This window comes from Salvelinus namaycush, chromosome 20, assembly GCF_016432855.1.
Source record: "Salvelinus namaycush isolate Seneca chromosome 20, SaNama_1.0, whole genome shotgun sequence".
NCBI classification, from domain to species: domain Eukaryota; kingdom Metazoa; phylum Chordata; class Actinopteri; order Salmoniformes; family Salmonidae; genus Salvelinus; species Salvelinus namaycush.
This window is the reverse complement of record NC_052326.1, coordinates 25,591,608-25,614,149: the sequence shown is the minus strand read 5'-3', so window position 1 is coordinate 25,614,149 and position 22,542 is coordinate 25,591,608. Positions and strand designations below refer to the sequence as shown.

The 22,542-nt window shown below is 41.1% G+C and overlaps 2 protein-coding genes across 2 annotated transcripts in view; one reads left to right on the top strand and one right to left on the bottom strand.

Annotated features, from left to right (window-relative positions):
* LOC120065154 (ethanolamine kinase 1-like) overlaps window positions 1–2,402 on the top strand; it is a 28,805-nt gene extending 26,403 nt beyond the window's left edge. Inside the window, exon 9 of the mRNA XM_039015925.1 lies at window positions 296–2,402. Coding sequence (XP_038871853.1) covers window positions 296–368 — 73 coding nt within the window. The 3' untranslated portion in view covers window positions 369–2,402. The remainder of the gene's footprint in view (window positions 1–295) is intronic.
* Window positions 2,403–5,467: 3,065 nt separating this feature from the next.
* The window catches only part of LOC120065153 (transcription factor SOX-13-like), a 71,252-nt gene continuing 54,177 nt past the window's right edge, over window positions 5,468–22,542 (bottom strand). The window contains exons 11-14 of the mRNA XM_039015924.1: window positions 9,517–9,622; window positions 9,029–9,199; window positions 8,346–8,562; window positions 5,468–7,955 (exon numbers count right to left, since the gene is read on the bottom strand). Coding sequence (XP_038871852.1) covers window positions 7,688–7,955; window positions 8,346–8,562; window positions 9,029–9,199; window positions 9,517–9,622 — 762 coding nt within the window. The 3' untranslated portion in view covers window positions 5,468–7,687. The remainder of the gene's footprint in view (window positions 7,956–8,345; window positions 8,563–9,028; window positions 9,200–9,516; window positions 9,623–22,542) is intronic.

Sequence of the window (22,542 nt, the reverse complement as noted above, 5' to 3'; positions counted from 1 at the left end):
CCCACAGGCTAGTGGTTTGAGTGTCTGCAACCCAATCAGTCCTGCAGTGACGACAGAACTGTCCCCCCGGTCACTCTGTGCCCCTGCCTGTATGAGTGACATATTGCTCAGACAGTTTAGCAGCAAGTCAATGGGATCTGTCTGGGCTATTGTTAAGGCTGCTATTGGATAGTTTGTGCACGCATTTAGTCAGAATGGGTGTTTAACTCTCTCTTCTGGTCTCTTTCAACATGTTCTTCCTTCCCTCACACTCTTTCTCCCTCCAACTTCCATCTTTTCACTCTCTCTCCTTCAGCTATGCTGTGCTGCGTTTCAACCAATACTTCAAGACCAAGCCTGCAGCGATGGCCCTACAGATCCCAGAATGAGAGGGGAATACAAGAGAAGAGAGGTACCCCATCACCGGCACTGACCAGCGGAGCAGACACACTTTGAGCAGGAGAGGACTGGGATGGGGGACAAGGGTTGGGGTTCATGTTTAGGGCTGAGTATGTGGTTAAGGCAGCGGTGTCAAACTCATTCCATTGAGAGCCTAGTGTATGCTGGTTTTGGTTTTTCCTTTCAATAAAGCCCTAGACAACCAGGTGTGGGAAGTTCTTTACTAATTAGTGACCTTTATTCATCAATTAAGTACAACGGAACAGCGAAAACCTACAGACACTTGGCCCTCCGTGGAATGAGTTTGACACTTGTGGGTAATAACATTAAGGGGACAGAGTGTGGATGGACCCCAACATAAAACACTATTATTCCTATTCAACTCAGTCCACCTGTCTCACCACTCAAGGTCCTAATCCGCCACGGTTGGTGTGTTTTCATTTTTTATATTTGATTTATTCTGTGAAGAATTGATTGATCCAGTGAGATTCATTCCCCAGACACAGGTAGCTGGAACACTAGTTTTTGGTGCCGACATGGAGGACAGTGTGCAGACAGTTATGTATATGTGGGTTCTGGGTTTACTCTTTGGCTGTCGCTGCTCAAAGCGTGTGCTGTGGGACAGAGGAGGCAGTCATCGTCAACCCCCTAGCCCTTAGCTTTGGCACTGATCTAAGAGGATTTCTTTTTTGATTTGGTAATGGAGCCACCTTGAAATTATTGTATATGGTATACATCAAACTTTACAAAAAAGGTCCCGCAAATTGAGTGAACAGTAACTTTAAGTCCATTCTCTCAGATCTACACAAAGTGCCTAGGGGCTAGGGGTTGATTTAGTACTGGCAAGTAGTTGGTTTTCAGTAAAGGGACCATAAATGTGATGGGAAGAGAGGGGCTAGCCACAGGACAGGACAGTGATTTGGTAGTTTAATAATGTCTGACGGCAGAGCATCTTCAGTGGCCAGGAGCAGCTTCTGCGTCACTGATGCTAAACTTTAAACCAGGGCTCTGTTCTCCCTCTTAGCCTCTTTTCCACCACTTTAGCTTTTATGGTTATGGTGACTTGCTTTGTTAGACTTTCCACTCCTCACAGACCATTCGGAAAATCCCAACCTCAATCACCCCTGTCACACCCCTTCCCCTTACCCCCTCTTTACCCCTCTTCCTCCCCTTTCTCGCTCCTCCTTCTGCCCTATATCGCTTCCTCCTCTCCCCTCTCTTGATTGGCTGGGAAGGGACTTTTGCCTGATGTGCACATACTTACTATAACATCCCAACCTCTCCCCACCCCCTATCAAGTTACAACGTCCCTAAAAAGGAGCCAAAACCTTATATATAAACCTCATTACTGAAACTATGTGTTAGGTCAGGGCAACTCAAGGCTTCAAAGGGTCTGGGACCACTAATCCTGGGCTGGTGTTTTTGTTCTGAAGCTTGTCTATGAGAATGTGAGTGAGGTGACCAAGGACAAGACAGCAGGAAGTCCACACTAAGCCAGCAGTCACTTCTTTAGCTGGCATCACGGCACACAGGTCTTTGGACCAAATAACTCCAACACCCTTCCTTACCCCAGGCAGCAAGCCCCTCCAGACTACTTCTGACCTCCATCCAGGCATTCAGCTCTAGTTCAGTTTTCTCTATCTGAATTTTTTGCAATTCAGTGCTTGTAAGGGTCACCTTAGGTTGGCTCTTTCCTCTCCAACAAGCCCTCTCAGATCAGAGGGTCAACATAAAAAATGGAGATACGGGTAACTGCCAAAATAATGGAAACGCTTGCGTAAATGCAGCATATATTGAAAGCATATGCTTCCACACAGGTGTGGCTCCTGAGTTAATTAAGCAATTAACATTCCATTATGCTTAGGTTAATGCATAAAAATGGTGGGTAAAGACATTTTGGCCACATGGCTATGCCCCCATAGGTTGACAATTCCCCCATCCACAGGTCACAAGTGGTCACTGAATGAGCATGAAAACAATGTAAACCATATGCCATGGCTGTTTGTCACCAGATCTCAACACAATTGAACACTTATGGGAGATTCTGGAACGGCGCCATCAACAAAACACCATCTCATGGAATTTCTAGACACTTGTAGAATCTATGCTACGGTGCATTGAAGCTGTTCTGGCTCGTGGTGGCCCAATGCCCTATTAAGACACTTATGTTGGTGTTTCCTTTATTTTGGCAGTTACCTGTATATCGTCCAGCCTGTCCTGTGATTCTTCCAAATCACCACTAGGGGGAGAAAGAAAGTGCTGACCCCTGCCTTGCCCTCCACTGGTTGTCTCCTGTTACTGACGGGGTTAATAATTCACCAGTCTGACAGAGGGGACATCAATCATTCAGCAGACCGTGACACTGTGGCTTACCAGGCCCATAACTCTGGCCTGGAGTCAAGAAGGCTCTCTCACCTGTCAGTCACTAACATTAGTTAATAATTTATTATTAGTTAATTTTTTTAAACACGATGTTGAAGAGGACTCCCTGCAATTCCTGCCTGGTTGTTATGAGAAGTCACTAGCCTCGCCTCTTTGTTCCCCTAGTAAACGCCAAAATATGTTGTCTGGCAATGTGGTGAGACTGAGTCCCTGAGCAGCCTCTTGGCTCTGGGCTGGGACAGACTCAGAAGAGCTTGCCTTTTTGTCCCTTGTCACCAGCCGTACAGGCTGGGAGGGTAGATGGAGTAAAGCCATTGTCACCAACTCTGGTCCTAGATAGCAACAGTACAGATACTAACACACATGGTTCCACTAATCAACTAATCGGTGTGTTAATGCTGTGCTGGAACAAAAGCCTGCAACTCTCCAGGACCGGGGTTTTTGACCACTGGAGTAGTGTTAAGCAGAGCATCCACAACATATAGAAATGCAACGAATGGAAATGACTCGTACGTAGGATTGGGTACGTAGGATTTTACCCCTCTGAGTCAGTGTTTTAGGATTTTTATGAGTGAGGAGTTGGTTGTGAGAAGAACCTTTATTGTAGTGTTTCCTAAATGGATGGTCTAGGCCAATCCCTCTTGTATCAAGGTTGTAAGACCATTATGGACAGAGACATTACTTTGACAGGCTTTAGGTGAGTCACAACTCCGCATCTGCTCTACGTGATATTTGCCAGTAGACCTTGGGTTGAACCGAGAGTTGACAAGTGCAATGAATTCTTGTTTATCGTAAATGTATATATGTGAATGTGTTTCCTTTGAATGGACCGTAACATTTCAATTGAAACTAAAACAGTATTCTCCTGTTAGGGTGCATTTCTGTGTTGCTTTCATCCTGTGTTTGGTGATTTTTAAGGAGAGATGAGTAGGGGAAGCCACTTTTAGATTGAGACACCATAAGAGTATGAGGAAGATAAGGTGGTTGAGATGTTCTATGCACCAAAGCACTCCCTGGGGTCTGTGTGGTTCATATTCAGAAGTCACTAGATGGCCAAACAAAGTTCACTGATCAAGAATGTGTTTTTTTTTGTTAAAGGTAAATGTTGCAACAGGTATGAATAAATTGGGATTAATGGTTAAAATCACATTTGTGATTAGAAAGCGACATAACCTACTTCTACCCTTAATAACATGGCCTGATCGTGGTGTTATGAGTCTGCTTTCTGAACTCTCAATCAACTGGAAATGCACCCACTTATTGAAGTGATGGGTGTACTACAGAAGGTTAAGGCTGCTTTTCTATTCTCCCACATTCTGCCTATGCCCGTGTTAACTCCCCCAGGCAGATTTTAAAGCTTTGGATAAGTGTAAATGGTGTGTACCATTTTTTTTTTAATGCCTGACAGCCTGACACTCCACTCCTCTCAGATCTTTGAGGGCACATGGACGGGAGCGAGTTGAAGAATCAGACCCTACTGTAGGAGTAGCTATATAGCAGTAGCATACACTACATCATATGCCTTCACTGGAAGAGCATTGATTTCCATTAGTATTATTGAGGGTGTCCAAGAAGACGTTGCACACTTGCATTCAGTCATTCATTAAAGTTAGTTAAGGTCTGGAACGGAGGCGTGCACTAATGTGGGACCTGATTTTATTATTCTTGTTATTCCAGCATAGGATATGTGCTGGCTATGGAAGGCTTATATCCTGATGGTGGTGTTTTTAGACTAGAAATGTTTAAAGGAGGTATTTATTGGGTGAACCCGTCATTGGATTTCTTTCATTTAAAAAAAATCTACAGTACATACCAAAATGGTTAGCGTCAAGGCTTGCAGTTAATTTGAAATTAACTTGTGTGAATGTACTAAACTGGCTTAACTTGAAAACCCACTGTACAGAACTTGATTTTAATTTCTAACTGTTCATTAGAATCTGTAAGAGGGCCCAACATTTCAAGATGTATGTCATGTTTGTGCTGGCGTGTGTAGGGAGTCAGCCACTCCTGAAGAGGACGCTGTAGCATTAAAGGCCAGCGGAGAGGAGACGGGTTGTAAATACAGTGAAAATCTGTCTACAGTGATCTTCTGGGAGAGTCATTTAAGTAAAGTAAATATTTCCATTAAAAAAAACTTGTATGGATGGCAGTTATTCCGTTTCTATACCTAAGACTTTGCTAATAGTATTTTTGAACAATAGCCACCCTGTTCCACTGTTGAAAATGGATTAACCTTGGTGGGGTAATAAGCATCACCGCTCTCTGTTTGTCAGCTGACCTGGCCCTGAGATGGGGAAGGAAGACCGCCAGGGGGGCTTCACTACGGAGGATATCCTCTACTAAAAACACATTCCAATACACAACACTGCAGCATCCGTACACACTTCTGAGGAGCATACTGACACGTTCCAACATCCTCTAGTAAAGTGGACTCTCGCTGCCCTCAAGACTACAGAGAAAGTGTCCTTGATTTCTCAGTTCTATACAGTTGGTTAGTAATTTGTCATTATGACTGATTATGGCATAAATAGAGGTTGTTTTACTATAGGCCTGGCTGATGTTAGACTATATAAAAAGCCACAGTTTGAAATGGATGAAGGCATACCATAAGGACTGGGGTGGAAAGTCAGTATGGTATGGACTCCTGTGGGAAACGTCGCACATGATTTCGTCTTAGCAAGCAAAGGTGTACACACATAAAAATAACTTGGCCACAAATAACAAACTATTTATTATTTTCCAAAAACAAACCACAACTTGGAAAATGTACACCTTTAGATTACACAGGCTCTTATAAACAAAATAAAGTCTATATTTACATCAGCAGGTGTGACAACAGGTGACAAAGTTTTTCTGTAATTATATAAAAATGTTCATCTATTTGTCTATGTACACAGTCCCAGCCTCTCCTAACAGTGCCATCCCCTTGGTTCTGGGTAGAAGTTGTCAGTAGCCACAGACCTAGGATCAGTCTATCATAGCCTTAACATGTATTGGTGCAAATGTAAAACTGACCATAGATCAGTGTCCAGGTGCAACTTCATACTATAGTACTCCCCAATCAACGCACAAAGGTTTTACTGCAGTGTGACAGCAACTAACCACAAGCCTGTCTCCGTTAACATGGAGATTACATCAGAAATCTGACCCCTCTTCTGTCCAGTACATTGTGATGAAGGCTGCATCCCAATAGTCTAAAGTGGCTTCCTATTTTGCTTTCTCCATCTGCACTGATCTGATTAAGGAAAGGAGAGGAAGCGACATAGGACTTTTGAGATGGATCCCTGTTTGTGAAGCCAAATTGCAGTACATGGACGGAGAAACAGCTGTGGTCAAGACAAGAGGCCAGGATGTCAGGGTACACAGACAAGGTGTTCAGGCCAACCTTTGAGTTCAATACTCCAACACATACGGAGATACATACATTTTACAAAACATTCTGTGACGAGTACATTGTAAACCCGGGTCCAAAATAAATTGATTGAAAGATACACACACACTTACAGCTTGTACACAACTGATGGATTAGATGAATCTAGAATAAGGGCTTGGAAGGGGATTCCTTAAGCATTTCTCCTCATTACACTAGATGTAACTGCTGATATACTATCGCAAGTGCAATAACTGAAACATTGGGTGCATCTCGATAATCTAAAGTGAATTCCTCGCCTCCCCTACTCCACTTGCACCGATGTGAAAAACTCGCAGGAGGAATCTCCCCTATTGCTTTTACTTATCCTCTGTTTGGTTGTTAGTGCATATGAAGAGGAGGATTTGAGATGAGAAGGCCACTTGACTATTTAGGTGAAGCCTTTGGGTCTGTTTTGGAAAGGAGATGAGTGTTGAGTGGAAGTGCATTGGCTAATGGGGATTATATAACCTCTAATCACCACAGACCAGGTCATCTGCGTAATAATTGAAAATGAAATAAAACATGGGTATTTCATGGTGCTGTGCTCATCCCAAACAGCAGAGGGCAGCACTCCTTCAGAATCTCAATCAGATCTCTCCCTAACTACTGATACTCGGTCAGATATTTTTAATACCCCGGCCTTAATGTTTCAGGTTTATAAGGATCCAGTCATCGGATATTGATCTGTGCTTAAGGGAAACATCCACGTCAATGCTTGAAGGGGACAATAATGGACTGCCAGTCCAAACCAGTCGATCTCAACTCATTCCACATTGTGAAAGTCCACTACACATTGTGAATGTGCCTTTTATCACTAGCTACACTCCTACCCTGTTGATAAGGTACGTAGCAGCAACATGAATAGCCCAATATATCATATGACCCATGATCTTTTAGATTCAGCTGCCAGATTCATGTGTAAATGACACATACCTTTAATGTTGTAACAAACAACTCTCAGTAACCGTAACCTGTCCAGCCGGTCAGAGAAGGATGGGCTCCTCCTCGAGTCCGGTTCCTCTCAAGAAGATTCCCCTGCTAGTCTAGCCCTATTGGGGATTTCATTGTTTGATTGTGAACTATGGGGGAGAATGGGAAAGGTTTGACATGTATGGCTGAATAACAGATACTGGTGGGCCTACGGCAGATTACCAACAACTAACGTCTGGGATGACAACATCTGTTTGTAGGAAAAATAAACATACACAGATAGGGCTGGTGTGTGTCTCTGTGTGTGTTTGATCAATGTCCAATTGTATTATTTTATAAGGGTGGGGCATTTACTATAGTCTATTTCCCATCTCTTCACTCTCACTGATCTAAAAGTGAGGACTATTAGTTTAGACCCTAGTCTTCTGTGACCAGATCAGTGATTAGATAAAGAATGGGATTCATCTTAGAGTGTTGGGACAGACACAGGCTCTGCTGACATGGTCATATGACACACTTGATATGGTCCAAGATCCCCTTCTACAGACACACCCCTTTTCATTCACACCTCTTCCCTTCTCTCTGTCAGTCAGTGAGGAGCACTAGCTCTCCCTCACTTCTCTCTCCTCCGTCGCTCTCCTCCCCCTCACTGTACGGCGGTCTCTCTCTGGGGAGAGGAGTGGGCGTGGCCTGTCCCTCAGGTCTGCGACTAGGCGGAGCCTCCAGCCCTCGCGGCAGGTAGTGCTCCAATAGCGTGGGGTGGAATGGCACCGTTGCCATTGAGACCACCCCACCACCGCCTGGGTATTGGCCCTCGCCGGGGGTGTAGTGCAGCTGCTGTGGCTCTGATTGGCTGAAAAACAGGAAGAAATGGGACACTGGTGCAGTAATGTACGCCAAATCCCAAATCCTTGTCAAAATCTGAAAGGACTGGATAGGCCCTGAGACATGGCTGTATGTAGGAGTCTACCACCATGTCTCAGGACAAGTCCATACCCAGAGAAGAGGACTTAACAAACCACTAAAATCTACTGCTACTCAAGTGCAGTTTTACAATCAGAGAACAATAGAGCAGAGTTTTAATCACTATGAGAGACTAACATAACCATCTGTAGCCCTGCACTTCTATTTAACCACAGTGGGTTTGTTTGTGTTCTTACAGAAAAAGCATGTGGGAAGGGAACAGTTTATATTGTTTCATTTCACTAAGAGCTCTCTGCATAATAGCAGGTGTGTGTGTTACCTGTGTGGGTATGCCCCTCTCTGCTCCTGTCTCCGGTTCTTCATCATGGCTTTGTACTCGCCCACCCGGAGTCTCCGCCCCTCCACGATGCAGGTGCGTTTGGGGCGGGGCTTGTACTTGTAGTCGGGGTAACGCTCCAGGTGCTGTCGGCTCAGCCTGGCCTGCTCCTCATAGTAGGGCTGCTTCTCCTGGTTAGACATAGACTTCCATCTAGTTCCTGGCGGGAGGAAGACAATGTCAGACTAAAGAACAGAGGACTTAGTGTGTGAAAGAGTACATCTGCTTCTCCTAGTTGGACATAGACCTCCAGTGACCTACAGAGAAAGGGGTTGGCTACGTTAGATGAGGAGGGAGCGATGGCTTGAGTGTCTCCAGTGCTTCACAATGGAATGGAATGTTTGGTCAGAGGAAAGGGGTGCGGGCAGTGTGTGTGTGGAGGGGGTGGGTGCGTGGTAGGAGGTTCCTGTCGCCAGGGGAAGCAGGTGGCAGATTGTGGCCTCACATGCCCTACTGTGCCAGGACTACAGCGGGTGACACACACACAATATGTATACAAAGACTATATATAAACACACACAGTGCACATTGACTGACAGCATGTGTGTGCATTTTACGTGTCATTAATCCCTGAGGAGCAATTTGTGCATGCTTTATGTCCCCTGTGCGTGTGTTTGTGGACTCACCCAGTATCTTGCTGATGGAGGAGTTGTGCATGTCAGGGAAGGCCTGTAGTATACGTCGCCTCTCGTCTTTGGCCCAGACCATAAAGGCGTTCATGGGCCTCTTGATGTGGACGGAGGAGGGGGGGCCGCGAACCTCCGCAAACACCCCCACACCAGGAGCAGATAGGGGGCCTGCAGGAGGGGAAGAGAATGGTGGGACAGCCAGTCAGTGGCCAACATAACATCTACTTTCACTCAACTTCACTGGTAAAAACAGGAAAGGAGAAAACAAATACCGGACAAGCATCGTCCATGTTGTATCAGTGTAGCTAAAGGAGACGCTTGCCCACTCCCATGTTATTTTTTATCAGGTAGTGTTGGGGGGCCTAATAATTATAACTGTATTTGTATAGCGCTTTCGATACAAGTTAACAAAGTGCTTCACACAAAATAATAAAATGAAAGTACTAACAAAAGGAGAAAATAATTTCATCATGAAATCAGCCTACCCTCAGAGTCGCTGCTGTGATGGTCCTCGTTGGTTTGGAGGGTCTGTCCATCCTCCCCCCGGTCTGGGGGTGGCAGCCTGTTGCTGTGTCCAGCCACTTTATACTCCTACACAGAGACAGAGTTACACACACCCACCTGACACACACAGACCTACACTTTAACACACAGAGACAGAGTTACACACACCCACCTGACACACACAGACCTACACTTTAAGAGAAGACAGACGGAATGTGAATGTTGCTGCAGATAAACAGGCCTGAAGAGAGCATTTAACATTATCTGTGTGTATTTGTGCGTGCGTGAGTAGCTATGTTTCCATTAACTTGTCCAGTGACATTTATAAAGTGTGCATATAGTGCGTTTCCATGGAACTATCTTCTTTCAATAAAAACAGCTGGACGTAAAGACAACACACCCCAAAATATTTTTTCCCCTCACAAACCTACAGCGTCGAATAAACTGAAATGGTTGAAGTGTTTCCATTACCCTTTCAGGCAAATTGCGCATTAATAAAAAGCCTGTATTCCCTCACCTACAGTACCTTCACAAAGTATTCAGTCCCCTTGTCTTTTTCCACATTTTGTTAAGTTACAGCCTTGTTCTAAAATGGATTAAATTGAGATATAGTATCACTGGCATACACACAATATACCATCATGTCAAAGTGAAATTATGTTTTTGGACATTTTTACTATCATTAAAAAAGCTGAAATGTCTTGTGTTAATAAGTATTCAGCCTAGCGGTTAAGAGCATTGGGACAGTAACCGAAAGGTTGCTGGTTCGAATCTCTGAAGCGGCAAGGTGGGAAAAATCTGTGTTTCTGTCCTTGAGCAAGGCGGTTATCCCCCAACAACAACTTTCCCGGGCACCGTTTATGTGGACTTCGATTAATGCTTCGGTTCAATGCATTCAGTTGTGCAACTGACTAGGTATCCCCCTTTCACTTCCTCACATAATAAGTTGCATGGACTCACTCTGTGTGCAATAATAGTGTTTAACATGATTTTTGAATGACTACCTCACACATACTATTAACTGGAGCTCAGTCGAGCAGTGAATTTCAAACACAGATTCAACCACAAATGCCAAGGAGGTTTTTCAATATCTCACAAAGACGGGCACCTATTGGTAGATGGGTTTAAAAAAAAAATATATATATGTTTTAACAGACATTGAATATCCCTTTGAGCATGGTGAAGTTATTAATGACACTTTGGATGGTATATCCATACACCCAGTTACTACAAAATACAGGCGTCCTTCCTAACTCAGTTGCCGGAGAGGAATGAAACCGCTCAGGGATTTCACCATGAGGCCAATGGTGACTTTAAAACAGTTACAGAGTTTAATGGCTGTGATAGGAGAAAGCTGAGGATGGATCAACAACATTATAGTTACTCCGCAATACTAACCTAAATGACAGAGTGAAAAGAAGGAAGCCTGTACAGAACAAAAATATTCCAAAACATTCATCCTGTTTGCAATAAGGCACTAAAGTAAAACTGCCAAAAATGTGGCAAAGAAATTAACTTTATGTCCTGAATACAAAGTGTTATGTTTGGAGCAAATCCAACACATCACTTCATATTTTCAAGGTGGTGGCTGCATCATGTTATGGGTATGCTTGTCAAAAGGAATAGAGCTAAACCTGGTTCAGTCTGCTTTCCAACAGACACTGGGAGACAAATTCACGTTTCAGCAGGACAACAACCTAAAACACAAGGCCAAATATACACTGGAGTTGCTTACCAAGACAACATTGAATGTTCCTGAGTGGCCTAGTTACAGTTTTGATGAAAATCTATGGCAAGACTTGAAAATGGCTGTCTAGCAATGATTAACAACCAACTTGACCGAGCTTGAAGAATAAAGAATTAAAAATAATGTGAAAGACTCACAGATGTAATCACTGCCAAAGGAGATTCTAACATGCATTGAATACTTTTGTAAATTAGATATTTCTGTATTTCATTTTCAATAAATTTGCAAATATTTCTAAAAACATGTTTTTACTTTGTCATTATGGGGTATTGTGTGTAGATGGGTGAGAAAAAATATCAATCCAGGCTGTATCACATCTGGCCGAGATTGGGAGTCCAATATGGAAGCGAACAATTGGCCCAGCGTCATCCGGGTTTGGCTAGGGTAGGCCGTAATTGTAAATAAGAATTTGTTCTTAACTGACTTGCCTAGATAAATAAAAGGTTTTAAAAAATTATAATAAACATTTTTTAAATCCATTTTGAATTCAGGCTGTGACAACAAAATGTGGAATAAGTCAAGGGGTACGGATACTTTCTAAAGGCATTATATCTGTTTCATGTCTCAGGTAGCCTGTGAAAGCCAGCATGGATAGAATGCAATAATGTACTAATATTTGCCATATTCTAATAATTCTCATGTGCTAACGTATCGCCACGGTCCATGCCATGGTGAATATTGCTCTCCTGTAGATCTGAAATAATTGGATGGTGAAACTTGCAACCAGCCAACCAGAAAGGCAAGGCAATCTTGTCCTGCAAAGAAGCATACTTTTTATAGTGCTATATTAACCACGCCCCTCTGCAAATACGCCTTCTCCGATGTTGGTTACAAGGCGGTAAGCTACCTTCAAAATGATTCAGATATCATTTATTCGAAAAATACAGTTTCCATCATCATTTGTCACAATAAAGAAAGTTAGAGAAAATAAAAATCTACCCCTGTTAAATAAAAATGATTAAAAATGTTGTTGATCTTTATAAAAATTATCCTATATCTGCTATTTCCATTACACAATATTTTTGCGACATTGCTTTTGTCGAACAAACCTGGGTCAATGAGTGAGTGAGTGAGGGAGATGCCTCTCATTTCAGCTGGTGTTTAAAGTTCATGAACAGTCAAAATCATGTTTTTAATGAAATTGGATGATATTTGGATGAAACAAGATCAAAGTACAATGATCAAAGTATGAATAATGACTGTTGCTTCGACACTGATAAAGTCTGATTATAACGTTACTGTCCCCTCCATGTCAAACACTTGGCTTTAGGAGGGGGGATTATTAAGGAGATAGGGTGACATCTCTCTTTATGTAGTGTTGCGTTGTCTTTCTTGTCGTGATGTGCATTTTGTCCTAAATTTATATTTTACTTTTAATCCCAGACCGTCCCTGCAGGAGGCCTTTGGCTTTTTGGTAGGCCGTCATTGTAAATAAGAATTTGTTCTTAACTGACTTGCCTAGTTAAATAAAGGTTAAATAAAATAAAAAAACATCAACCTAACTCTCATTTTAATACACCAATGGTAACATGATATTCTCTTTCCTAATTTAAAGAAGTGCTGCCTTGTAACCAACATCGGAGAAGGCGTGTTTGCAGAGAGGGGTGGTTTATATACAGTTGAAGTTGGAAGTTTACATACACCTTAGCCAAATACATTTGAACTCAGTTTTTCACAATTCCTAATAGTAGAGAGAATGATTTATTTCAGCTTTTATTTCTTTCATCACATTTCGAGTGGGTCAGAGGTTAACATACACTCAATTAGTACTTGGTAGCATTGCCTTTAAATTGTTTAGATTGGGTCAAACGTTTCGGGTAGCCTTCCACAAGCGGACCACAATAAATTGGGTGAATTTTGGCCCATTCCTCCTGACAGAGCTGGTGTAACTGAGTCAGGTTTGTAGGCATCCTTGCTTGAGGTCAGGGCTTTGTGATGGCCACTCTTAATACCTTGACTTTGTTGTCCTTAACTTCTTTATGATAGGGGGCAGCATTTTCACTTTTGGATGAATTGCGTACCCATAGTGAACTGCCTCCTACTCTGTCCCAGATGCTAATATATGCATATTATTATTACTATTGGATATAAAACACTCTGAAGTTTCTAAAACTGTTTGAATGATGTCTGTGAGTATAACAGAACTCATATGGCAGGCAAAAACCTGAGAAAAAAATCCAAACAGGAAGTGAGTATTCTGAGGCTGGTCGATGTTAAACTCATCGCCTATTCAATTCCCTGTAATGTTCTGTTTGCACTTCCTGCGCCTTCCACTAGCTGTCAACAGTCGGAAGAATGTTGAATGAAGTTAATACTGTGTTGTGGGGCCGGATGAGAGGAGAATGAGTCAGTGGTCTGGCAGATTGCCAGTTCCTGGTCACGCGCTTTCCTCATGATATCGCCTTGCGTTCCATAACTTCTACAGACATGAAGGAATGCTCCGGTTGGAACGTTATTGGATATATATGATAACAACATCCTGAAGATTGATTCTCTACTTACTTTGACCAGTTTATTCGACTTGTAATATAACTTTTTGAAGTTTTCGTCCGACGTTTGCCTGCATCTGCGTGAGCGTTTGGACATGTCTACTACACATGCTAGCAAAAGTAGCTACTTGGACATAAGTAATGGACATTATCGAACAAAATAACGATTTATTGTGGAACTAGGATTCCTTGGAGTGCATTCTGATGAAGATGATCAAAGGTAAGGGAATATTTATGATGTAATTTCTGTTGACTCCAACATGGCGGAGAAATTTTGTTAAATCTGAGCGCCGTCTCAGATTATTGCATGGTGTGCTTTTTACGTAAAGTTTTTTTGAAATCTGACACAGCGGTTGCATTAAGAACAAGTGTATCTTTAATTCTATGTAAAACATGTATCTTTCATCAAAGTTTATGATGAGTATTTCTGTTGTTTGACGTGGCTCTCTGCAATTTCTCAGGATATTTTGGAGGCATTTCTGAACATGGCGCCAATGTAAACCGAGATTTGTGGATATAAATATGCACATTATCGAACAAAACATAAATGTATTGTGTAACATGATGTCCTATGAGTGTCATCTGATGAAGATCATCAAAGGTTAGTGATTCATTTTATCTCTATTTCTGCTTTTTGTGACTACTATCTTTTGCTGGGAAAATGGCTGTGTTTTTCTGTGGCTATGTACTGAGTTAACAATTGTTTGGTGTGCTTTCCCCGTAAATCCTTTTTGAAATCAGACACGTTGGCTGGATACACAACATGTGTAGCTTTAATTTGGTGTCTTTCATGTGTGATTTCATGAAAGATTGATTTTTATAGTAATATATTTTAATTTGGCGCGCTACATTTTTTCTGGCTTTTGGCCAAGTGGAACGCTATCGTCCCACATATCCCAGAGAAGTTAAGCCATTTTGCCACAACTTTGGAAGTATGCTTGGGGTCATTGTCCAGTTGGAAGAGCCATTTGCGACCAAGCTTTAACTCCCTGACTGATGTCTTGAGATGTTGCTTCAATACATCCACATAATTTTCCTGCCTCATGTTGCCATCTATTTTGTGAAGTGTACCAGTCCCTCCTGCAGCAAAGCAAACCCATAACATGATGCTGCCACCCCCGTGATTCACGGTTGGGATAGTGTTCTTTGGCTTGCAAGCCTCCCCCCTTTTTCCTCCAAACATAACGATGGTCATTATGGCCAAACAGTTCTATTTTTGTCTCATCAGACCATAGGACATTTCTTCAAAAAGTACGATCTATGTCCCCATGTGCAGTTGCAAACCGTAGTCTGGCTTTTTTATGGCGGTTTTGGAGCAGTGGCTTCTTCCTTGCGGAGCGGCCTTTCAGATTGTGTCGATATAGGACTTGTTTTACTGTGAATATAGATACGCTTGTACCTGTTTCCTCCAGCATCTTCACAAGGTCCTTTGCTGTTGTTCTGGGATTGATTTGCACTTTTAGCACCAAAGTACGTTCATCTCTAGGAGACAGAACGCGTCTCCTTCCTGAGCAGTATGACGACTGCGTCGTCCCATGGTGTTTATACTTGCGTACTATTGTTTGTACAGATGAACGCTGTACCTTCAGGGGATTGGAAATTGCTCCCAAGGATGAACCAGACTTGTGGAGGTCTACAATTTATTTTCTGAGGTGTTGGCTGATTTCTTTTGATTTTCCCATGATGTCAAGCAAAGAGGCACTGAGTTTGAAGGTAGGCCTTGAAATACATCCACAGATACACCTCCAATTGACTCAAATTATGTCAATTAGCCTATCAGAAGCTTCTAAAGCCATGACATCATTTTCTGGAATTTTCCAAGCTGTTTAAAGGCACAGTCAACATAGTGTATGCAAACTTCTTACCCTCTGGAATTGTGATACAGTAAGTTATAAGTGAAATAATCTGTAAACAATTGCTGGAAAAAGTACTTGTGTCATGCACAAAGTAGATGTCCTAACCGACTTGCCAAAACTATAGTTTGTTAACAAGAAATTTGTGGAGTGGTTCAAAAACAAGTTAATGACTCCAACCTAAGTGTATGTAAACTTCCGACTTCAACTGTAGCCAAATTGCTACTATATTAGTGCCAAAATTTGACTGTAGGGTGTCAGCAAACATAATAAAAAGTTTACCCTATTCACCTATGGCAAAGATACTTATCAGACACAGATGAAAGGGAAACATATGTTGGGTAGTTACTGGTTAGCTAGGTCTTCCGCAAGCATGGAACAAAAGAGGGGGAAGGGTCGTTCAAAACTCTGGCGCAGTTGTCATGTCAACACATCCGTCAGTGCTGCTGTGAACCGCATCATAAGAGACATGCCAAAACGATGTATTAAAAATGGACATCATTGATGCAATTTCAATGTTGTTTGAGTATCACCAAATATGCTTGAGATGATTTTACTGCAACACTGCATCCAAGTTGCTTGACATAGGTGTTTCAAAGAGCTGTCAGTCAAGGCGAGTTCATGAATATGTGCTCCACGCCCACTCAGCCGGTCTTTCCAACTTCCTGGTAGTTAGCCATGAAAAAGAAAATATCAAACAAAATTGCATATTATGGTTGGTATTTTAGTTTCTCAAAAGGCTATTTTACATGGGAATCAGAATGACTGTTCTTGACCTTTAAAGACGGGTCTGTAAATGTAAAGGCAGGAAATAAGAGGTAAGAGACGACAACACAGTGTTAAGTACCTCAATGGACTGTAAAGGTGATCACTCTACAAACTATCGTCACCGTACCCTTAAGGAAATGAAATATTATGGACACATTAGAAATAGTGGATATTTGGAGACTAAAAACACCGACCTAGTGAGATATACATGGAGGAGACTTAATCAAGCTAGTCGTCTTGACTACTTTCTTGTCTCTTTCTCTCTTGCATCAAGGGTTAAAAAAGTTTTAATAGGAAACAGAATGCGATTGGATCATAATCTAATTGGCATTCACATTGCTCTTATAGATTTTCCACGTGGACGGGGATATTGGAAATTTTATCAAAGTTTACTGGAGGACAACTTATTTTTAACTAATACAAAATAGTTTATAACTGAATTTTTCCAGTATAATATAGGTTCAGCAAATCCCCTTATTGTTTGGGATACCTTTAAATGTACCTTTAGAGGTCATTCAACTCAATATTCATCAATAATAAAAAAGCAGTTTCTGGCTAAAGAGACAAGATTAACATGGGAAAATCCATGAACTAATAGTACAGGTAAATAGCAATAAAAACAATACTACAGATATACAAAATAAGTTAGAGGAAAAACAAAAAGAACTTGAGGAACTTATTCAATAACGATCTAATGTAATCTATTACAAAAATAAAGCAAACTGGATGGAATATGGAGAAAAATGCACAAAATTCTTCCTGAATCTCCAGTACAGGAACGCTAACGAAAATAATTTGCAGAAACTCGTTACTGAATACGGAGTCATCTATGATTCTCTGAATTATATTTCAAAAGAGGAAGCCAATTATTTTAGGCAGACATTCTCTTTTCCGTCTCATCCTCTCCCACTGAATGAAGATTACGGTAAGGAATTCTTTCCAAATAATTTGAAAAATGGAAAATTAACAAAGTACAGAAAGATCTGTGCGAAGGCCAAATTACAGATGAATAACTTTGAGGCTATTAAATACTTTCAGTCTGGAAAAATCCCAGGGCTTGATGGCATACCGGCAGAGGTATATCAAGCCTTTTTTGATATACCAAAAGCTCCATTGTTAGATTGTTTTAACTACTCCTATAGAAATGGTAGTTTGTCAGGTACTCAGCAGGAAGGTCTGATTTCTCTATTATTAAAACAAGACCCAGATGGCAAATATAAAGACCCAATCTATCTAAAAAACTGGAGGCCCCTTACACTTCAATGTTGTGATGCAAAAATACTAGCAAAATGCATAGCACTCAGAATTAAAAGGGTTTTACAAAGTTCTGTTCATCCTGATCAGACAGGTTTTTTACATGGACAATACATTGGAGATAATATACGACAACTACTAGAAATAATAGAACATCATGAAACATCTAAGCCGCCAGGCCTGGTATTTATAGTGGATTTTGAAAAGGCATTTGATAAAGTAAGACTGGATTTTATTTATAAATGCCTGGATTTGTTCAATTTCGGTAATTCTCTTATAAAATGGGTAAAAAATAATGTATAGCAACCCCAGGTGTAAATGAGTAAATAACTGCTACTTCTCAGAGATTTTTGAATTGTTAAGAGGAGTTAAACAAGGGTGTCCGCTGTCACCATATATATTCGTTATGGCCATCAATGCTAGCTATTAAAATCAGATCCAATAACTACATTAGAGGATTAGAAATCCAAGACTTAAAAACAAAAAGGTGTCACGCCCTGGCCTTAGTTATCTTTGTTTTCTTTATTATTTTAGTTAGGTCAGGGTGTGACATGGGGGATGTATGTGTTTTGTATTGTCTAGGGGTTTTTGTATGTTTATGGGGCAGTGTCTAGTCTAGGTGTATGTATGTCTATGGTTGCCTAGATTGGTTCTCAATTAGAGACAGCTGTCTATCGTTGTCTCTGATTGGGAACCATATTTAGGCAGCCATATTCATTGGGTAGTTTGTGGGTTATTGTCTATGTCTATGTTGCATGTTAGCACATTGTTTATATAGCTTCACGTTCGTCGGTTTGTTGTTTTGTTTAGTTTGTAAAGTGTTCTTCGTTTCGTGTCATTAACCTTTAATCAATAGGGGGTGCTGTTGGCACTTTGTAATAATTTCGTTCCCAAATTAAACTGCCTCGTACTCAATTCTTGCACGTACAATATGCATATTATTATTACTATTGGATAGAAAACACTCTCTAGTTTCTAAAACCGTTTGAATTATATCTGTGAGTAAAACAGAACTCGAGTTGGAGCATTTTTCCTATGAGGATGTGAGAATGCTGAATTCTGCAAGCTGTTCTCAGGTCAGTTTATAAATCTGCCTGTCTTCTATTGGTTGAGATGCACTTCATACGCCTTCCCCTGGATGTCAGCGAATAGTGAGAATTGAAATGGTGTTTCTAGGCAGATCTGAGAGGTTATAAATGGCCTGGGAACGTGGGGTCCGGCCTTTGTTCACTTCGCTCTGACGCAGGAAGGACCTCTGGCTATCGCTATAGAAAGCTCCCTTTATAGCTCTTAGATATATCCGGCTCTGTTTTTATTTGATATAGGTGTTAAAGACATCATAATGTTGTTATATTAAACCGAGTTATATCAGTTTATATCGGTATATTGCGATTTTCGGATATTTATTTGTACTGCGTTTTAGTGAGTCGGACACGTCTTTGCCACATGGCTAATGTTTACTGCTAATTTGAACGTTGAAGAGGACAATCTACAACCAAGCAACGATTCTTTTGGACTAAGGACACCTTGCCCAAGATTCTGATGGGAGTTCATCAAAAAGTAAGAACTATATATGATGTTAATTCGTTGTTCTGTTGAAAAATGTAGAACTCATATTCTGCCATTAATCTAGGTGCGGTCTCGCTTTAACGCACGCTGTATGTTGTAGTAACGTTAATTTTAAAAATCTAACACAGCGATTGCATTAAGAACTAATGTATCTTTCATTTGCTGTCCAACCTGTATTTTTTTGTCAAGTTTATGATTAGTTATCGATTAGAATAGGTGCCTCTCCCAAGATTTCTCCCGACATTTTGTTTGCATTTTGGCTACTATTCATATTGTATAACCACGATTTGTGCCGCTAAATATGCACATTTTCGAACAAACTCTATATGTATTGTGTAATATGATGTTATAGGACTGTCATCTGAAGAAGTTTGAGAGGGTTAGTGAAAAAATTAATATCTTTTGCTGGTTTATACGTTATCGCTATTTTTGGCTTGAATCAATGCTGTTGTGTGGTTGGCTATTGTAGTAAGCTAATATAATGCTATATTGTGTTTTCGCTGTAAAACACTTAAAAAATCTGAAATATTGGCTGGATTCACAAGATCTTTGTCTTTCATTTGCTGTACGCTGTGTATTTTTCAGAAATGTTTTATGATGAGTATTTAGGTAATTCACATTGCTCTCTGTAGTTATTCTAGTCGCTTTGGTGAGAGTTGTGATGGTGGCTGCAATGGTAAACTATGATTTATACCTGAAATATGCACATTTTTCTAACAAAACATATGCTATACAATAAATATGTTATCAGACTGTCATCTGATGAAGTTGTTTCTTGGTTAGTGGCTATTTATATCTTTATTTGGTCGAATTTGTGATAGCTACCTATGCAGGAAAAAAATGGTGGAGTAAAAAAGTTGTGTCTTTTGCTAACGTGGTTAGCTAATAGATTTACATATTGTGTCTTCCCTGTAAAACATTTTAAAAATCAGAAATGATGGCTGGATTCACAAGATGTGTATATTTCATCTGGTGTCTTGGACTTGTGATTTAATGATATTTAGATGCTAGTATTTACTTGTGACGCTATGCTAGGCTATGCTAGTCATCTTTTTTACTGATGGGGGTGCTCCCGGATCCGGGATTGGGAGGAAGTAGAAGTTAAACGAGAAGAATGTATTCTAACCACGCTGCGCTTTGGTCCTCCTCTCTTCCACCATACGACGATCATGACAAAAGGTGGCCATGTATGCCGATGACCCAAGTTTTATATTAAGTCCGCAGGCTAGATCCCTGCAATGTCTCATTGAAGATCTAGATACCTTTTCTGTACTCTCTGGACTAAAACCTAAATATGATAAGTGTACAATATTACGTATTAGATCTTTTAAAAAATACAACTTCCACATTACCCTGCAGTTTACCTATAAAATGGGCTGATGCTGAAGTAGACATACTTGGTATTCATATAAAAAAAGATATAAATAAGCTCTCCACAATGAATTTCAATAGAAAACTCATCAAAATGGACATGGTCCTGCAACCATGGAGAGGTAAATTACCTGTCTATTTATGGAAAAATTGCCCTGATTAACTCCTTAGTCATATCTCAGTTTACTCACTTACTTATGGCGCTGCCTACTCCTGATGACTTGTTTTTCAGATCATATGAGCAAAAAATATTTCGCTTTATCTGGGACGCTAAACCAGACAAAATAAAACATACCTACAGTGGGGAGAACAAGTATTTGATACACTGCCGATTTCGCAGGTTTTCCTACTTACAAAGCATGTAGAGGTCTGTAATTTTTATCATAGGTACACTTCAACTGTGAGAGACAGAATCTAAAACAAAAATCCAGAAAATCACATTGTATGATTTTTAAGTAATTCATTTGCATTTTATTGCATGACATAAGTATTTGATCACCTACAAACCAGTAAGAATTCCGGCTCTCACAGACCTGTTAGTTTTTCTTTAAGAAGCCCTCCTGTTCTCCACTCATTACCTGTATTAACTGCACCTGTTTGAACTCGTTACCTGTATAAAAGACACCTGTCCACACACTCAATCAAACAGACTCCAACCTCTCCACAATGGCCAAGACCAGAGAGCTGTGTAAGGACATCAGGGATAAAATTGTAGACCTGCACAAGGCTGGGATGGGCTACAGGACAATAGGCAAGCAGCTTGGTGAGAAGGCAACAACTGTTGGCGCAATTATTAGAAAATGGAAGAAGTTCAAGATGATGGTCAATCACCCTCGGTCTGGGGCTCCATGCAAGATCTCACCTCGTGGGGCATCAATGATCATGAGGAAGGTGAGGGATCAGCCCAGAACTACACGGCAGGACCTGGTCAATGACCTGAAGAGAGCTGGCACCACAGTCTCAAAGAAAACCATTAGTAACACACTACGCCGTCATGGATTAAAATCCTGCAGCGCACGCAAGGTCCCCCTGCTCAAGCCAGCGCATGTCCAGGCCCGTCTGAAGTTTGCCAATGACCATCTGGATGATCCAGAGGAGGAATGGGAGAAGGTCATGTGGTCTGATGAGACAAAAATAGAGCTTTTTGGTCTAAACTCCACTCGCCGTGTTTGGAGGAAGAAGAAGGATGAGTACAACCCCAAGAACACCATCCCAACCGTGAAGCATGGAGGTGGAAACATCATTCTTTGGGGATGCTTTTCTGCAAAGGGGACAGGACGACTGCACCGTATTGAGGGGAGAGCATTGAAGATGGGTCTTGGCTGGGTCTTCCAGCATGACAACGACCCGAAACACACAGCCAGGGCAACTAAGGAGTGGCTCTGTAAGAAGCATCTCAAGGTCCTGGAGTGGCCTAGCCAGTCTCCAGACCTGAACCCAATAGAAAATCTTTAGAGGGAGCTGAAAGTCCGTATTGCCCAGCGACAGCCCCGAAACCTGAAGGATCTGGAGAAGGTCTGTATGGAGGAGTGGGCCAAAGTCCCTGCTGCAGTGTGTGCAAACCTGGTCAAGAACTACAGGAAACGTATGATCTCTGTAATTGCAAACAAAGGTTTCTGTACCAAATATTAAGTTCTGCTTTTCTGATGTATCAAATACTTATGTCATGCAATAAAATGCAAATGAATTACTTAAAAATCATACAATGTGATTTTCTGGATTTTTGTTTTAGATTCCGTCTCTCACAGTTGAAGTGTACCTATGATAAAGTAGGAAAACCTGCAAAATTGGCAGTGTATCAAATACTTGTTCTCCCCACTGTATCTATATAATGAATGAGTTGGGTGGGTTGAGATTATTAAATATAAAAGCACTAAACCTCTCTCTAAAAGGTTCATTTATTCAAAAGGAACCCTAAATGGTTCAAGTGGATTACTAATAAAAGCTCATCGATTG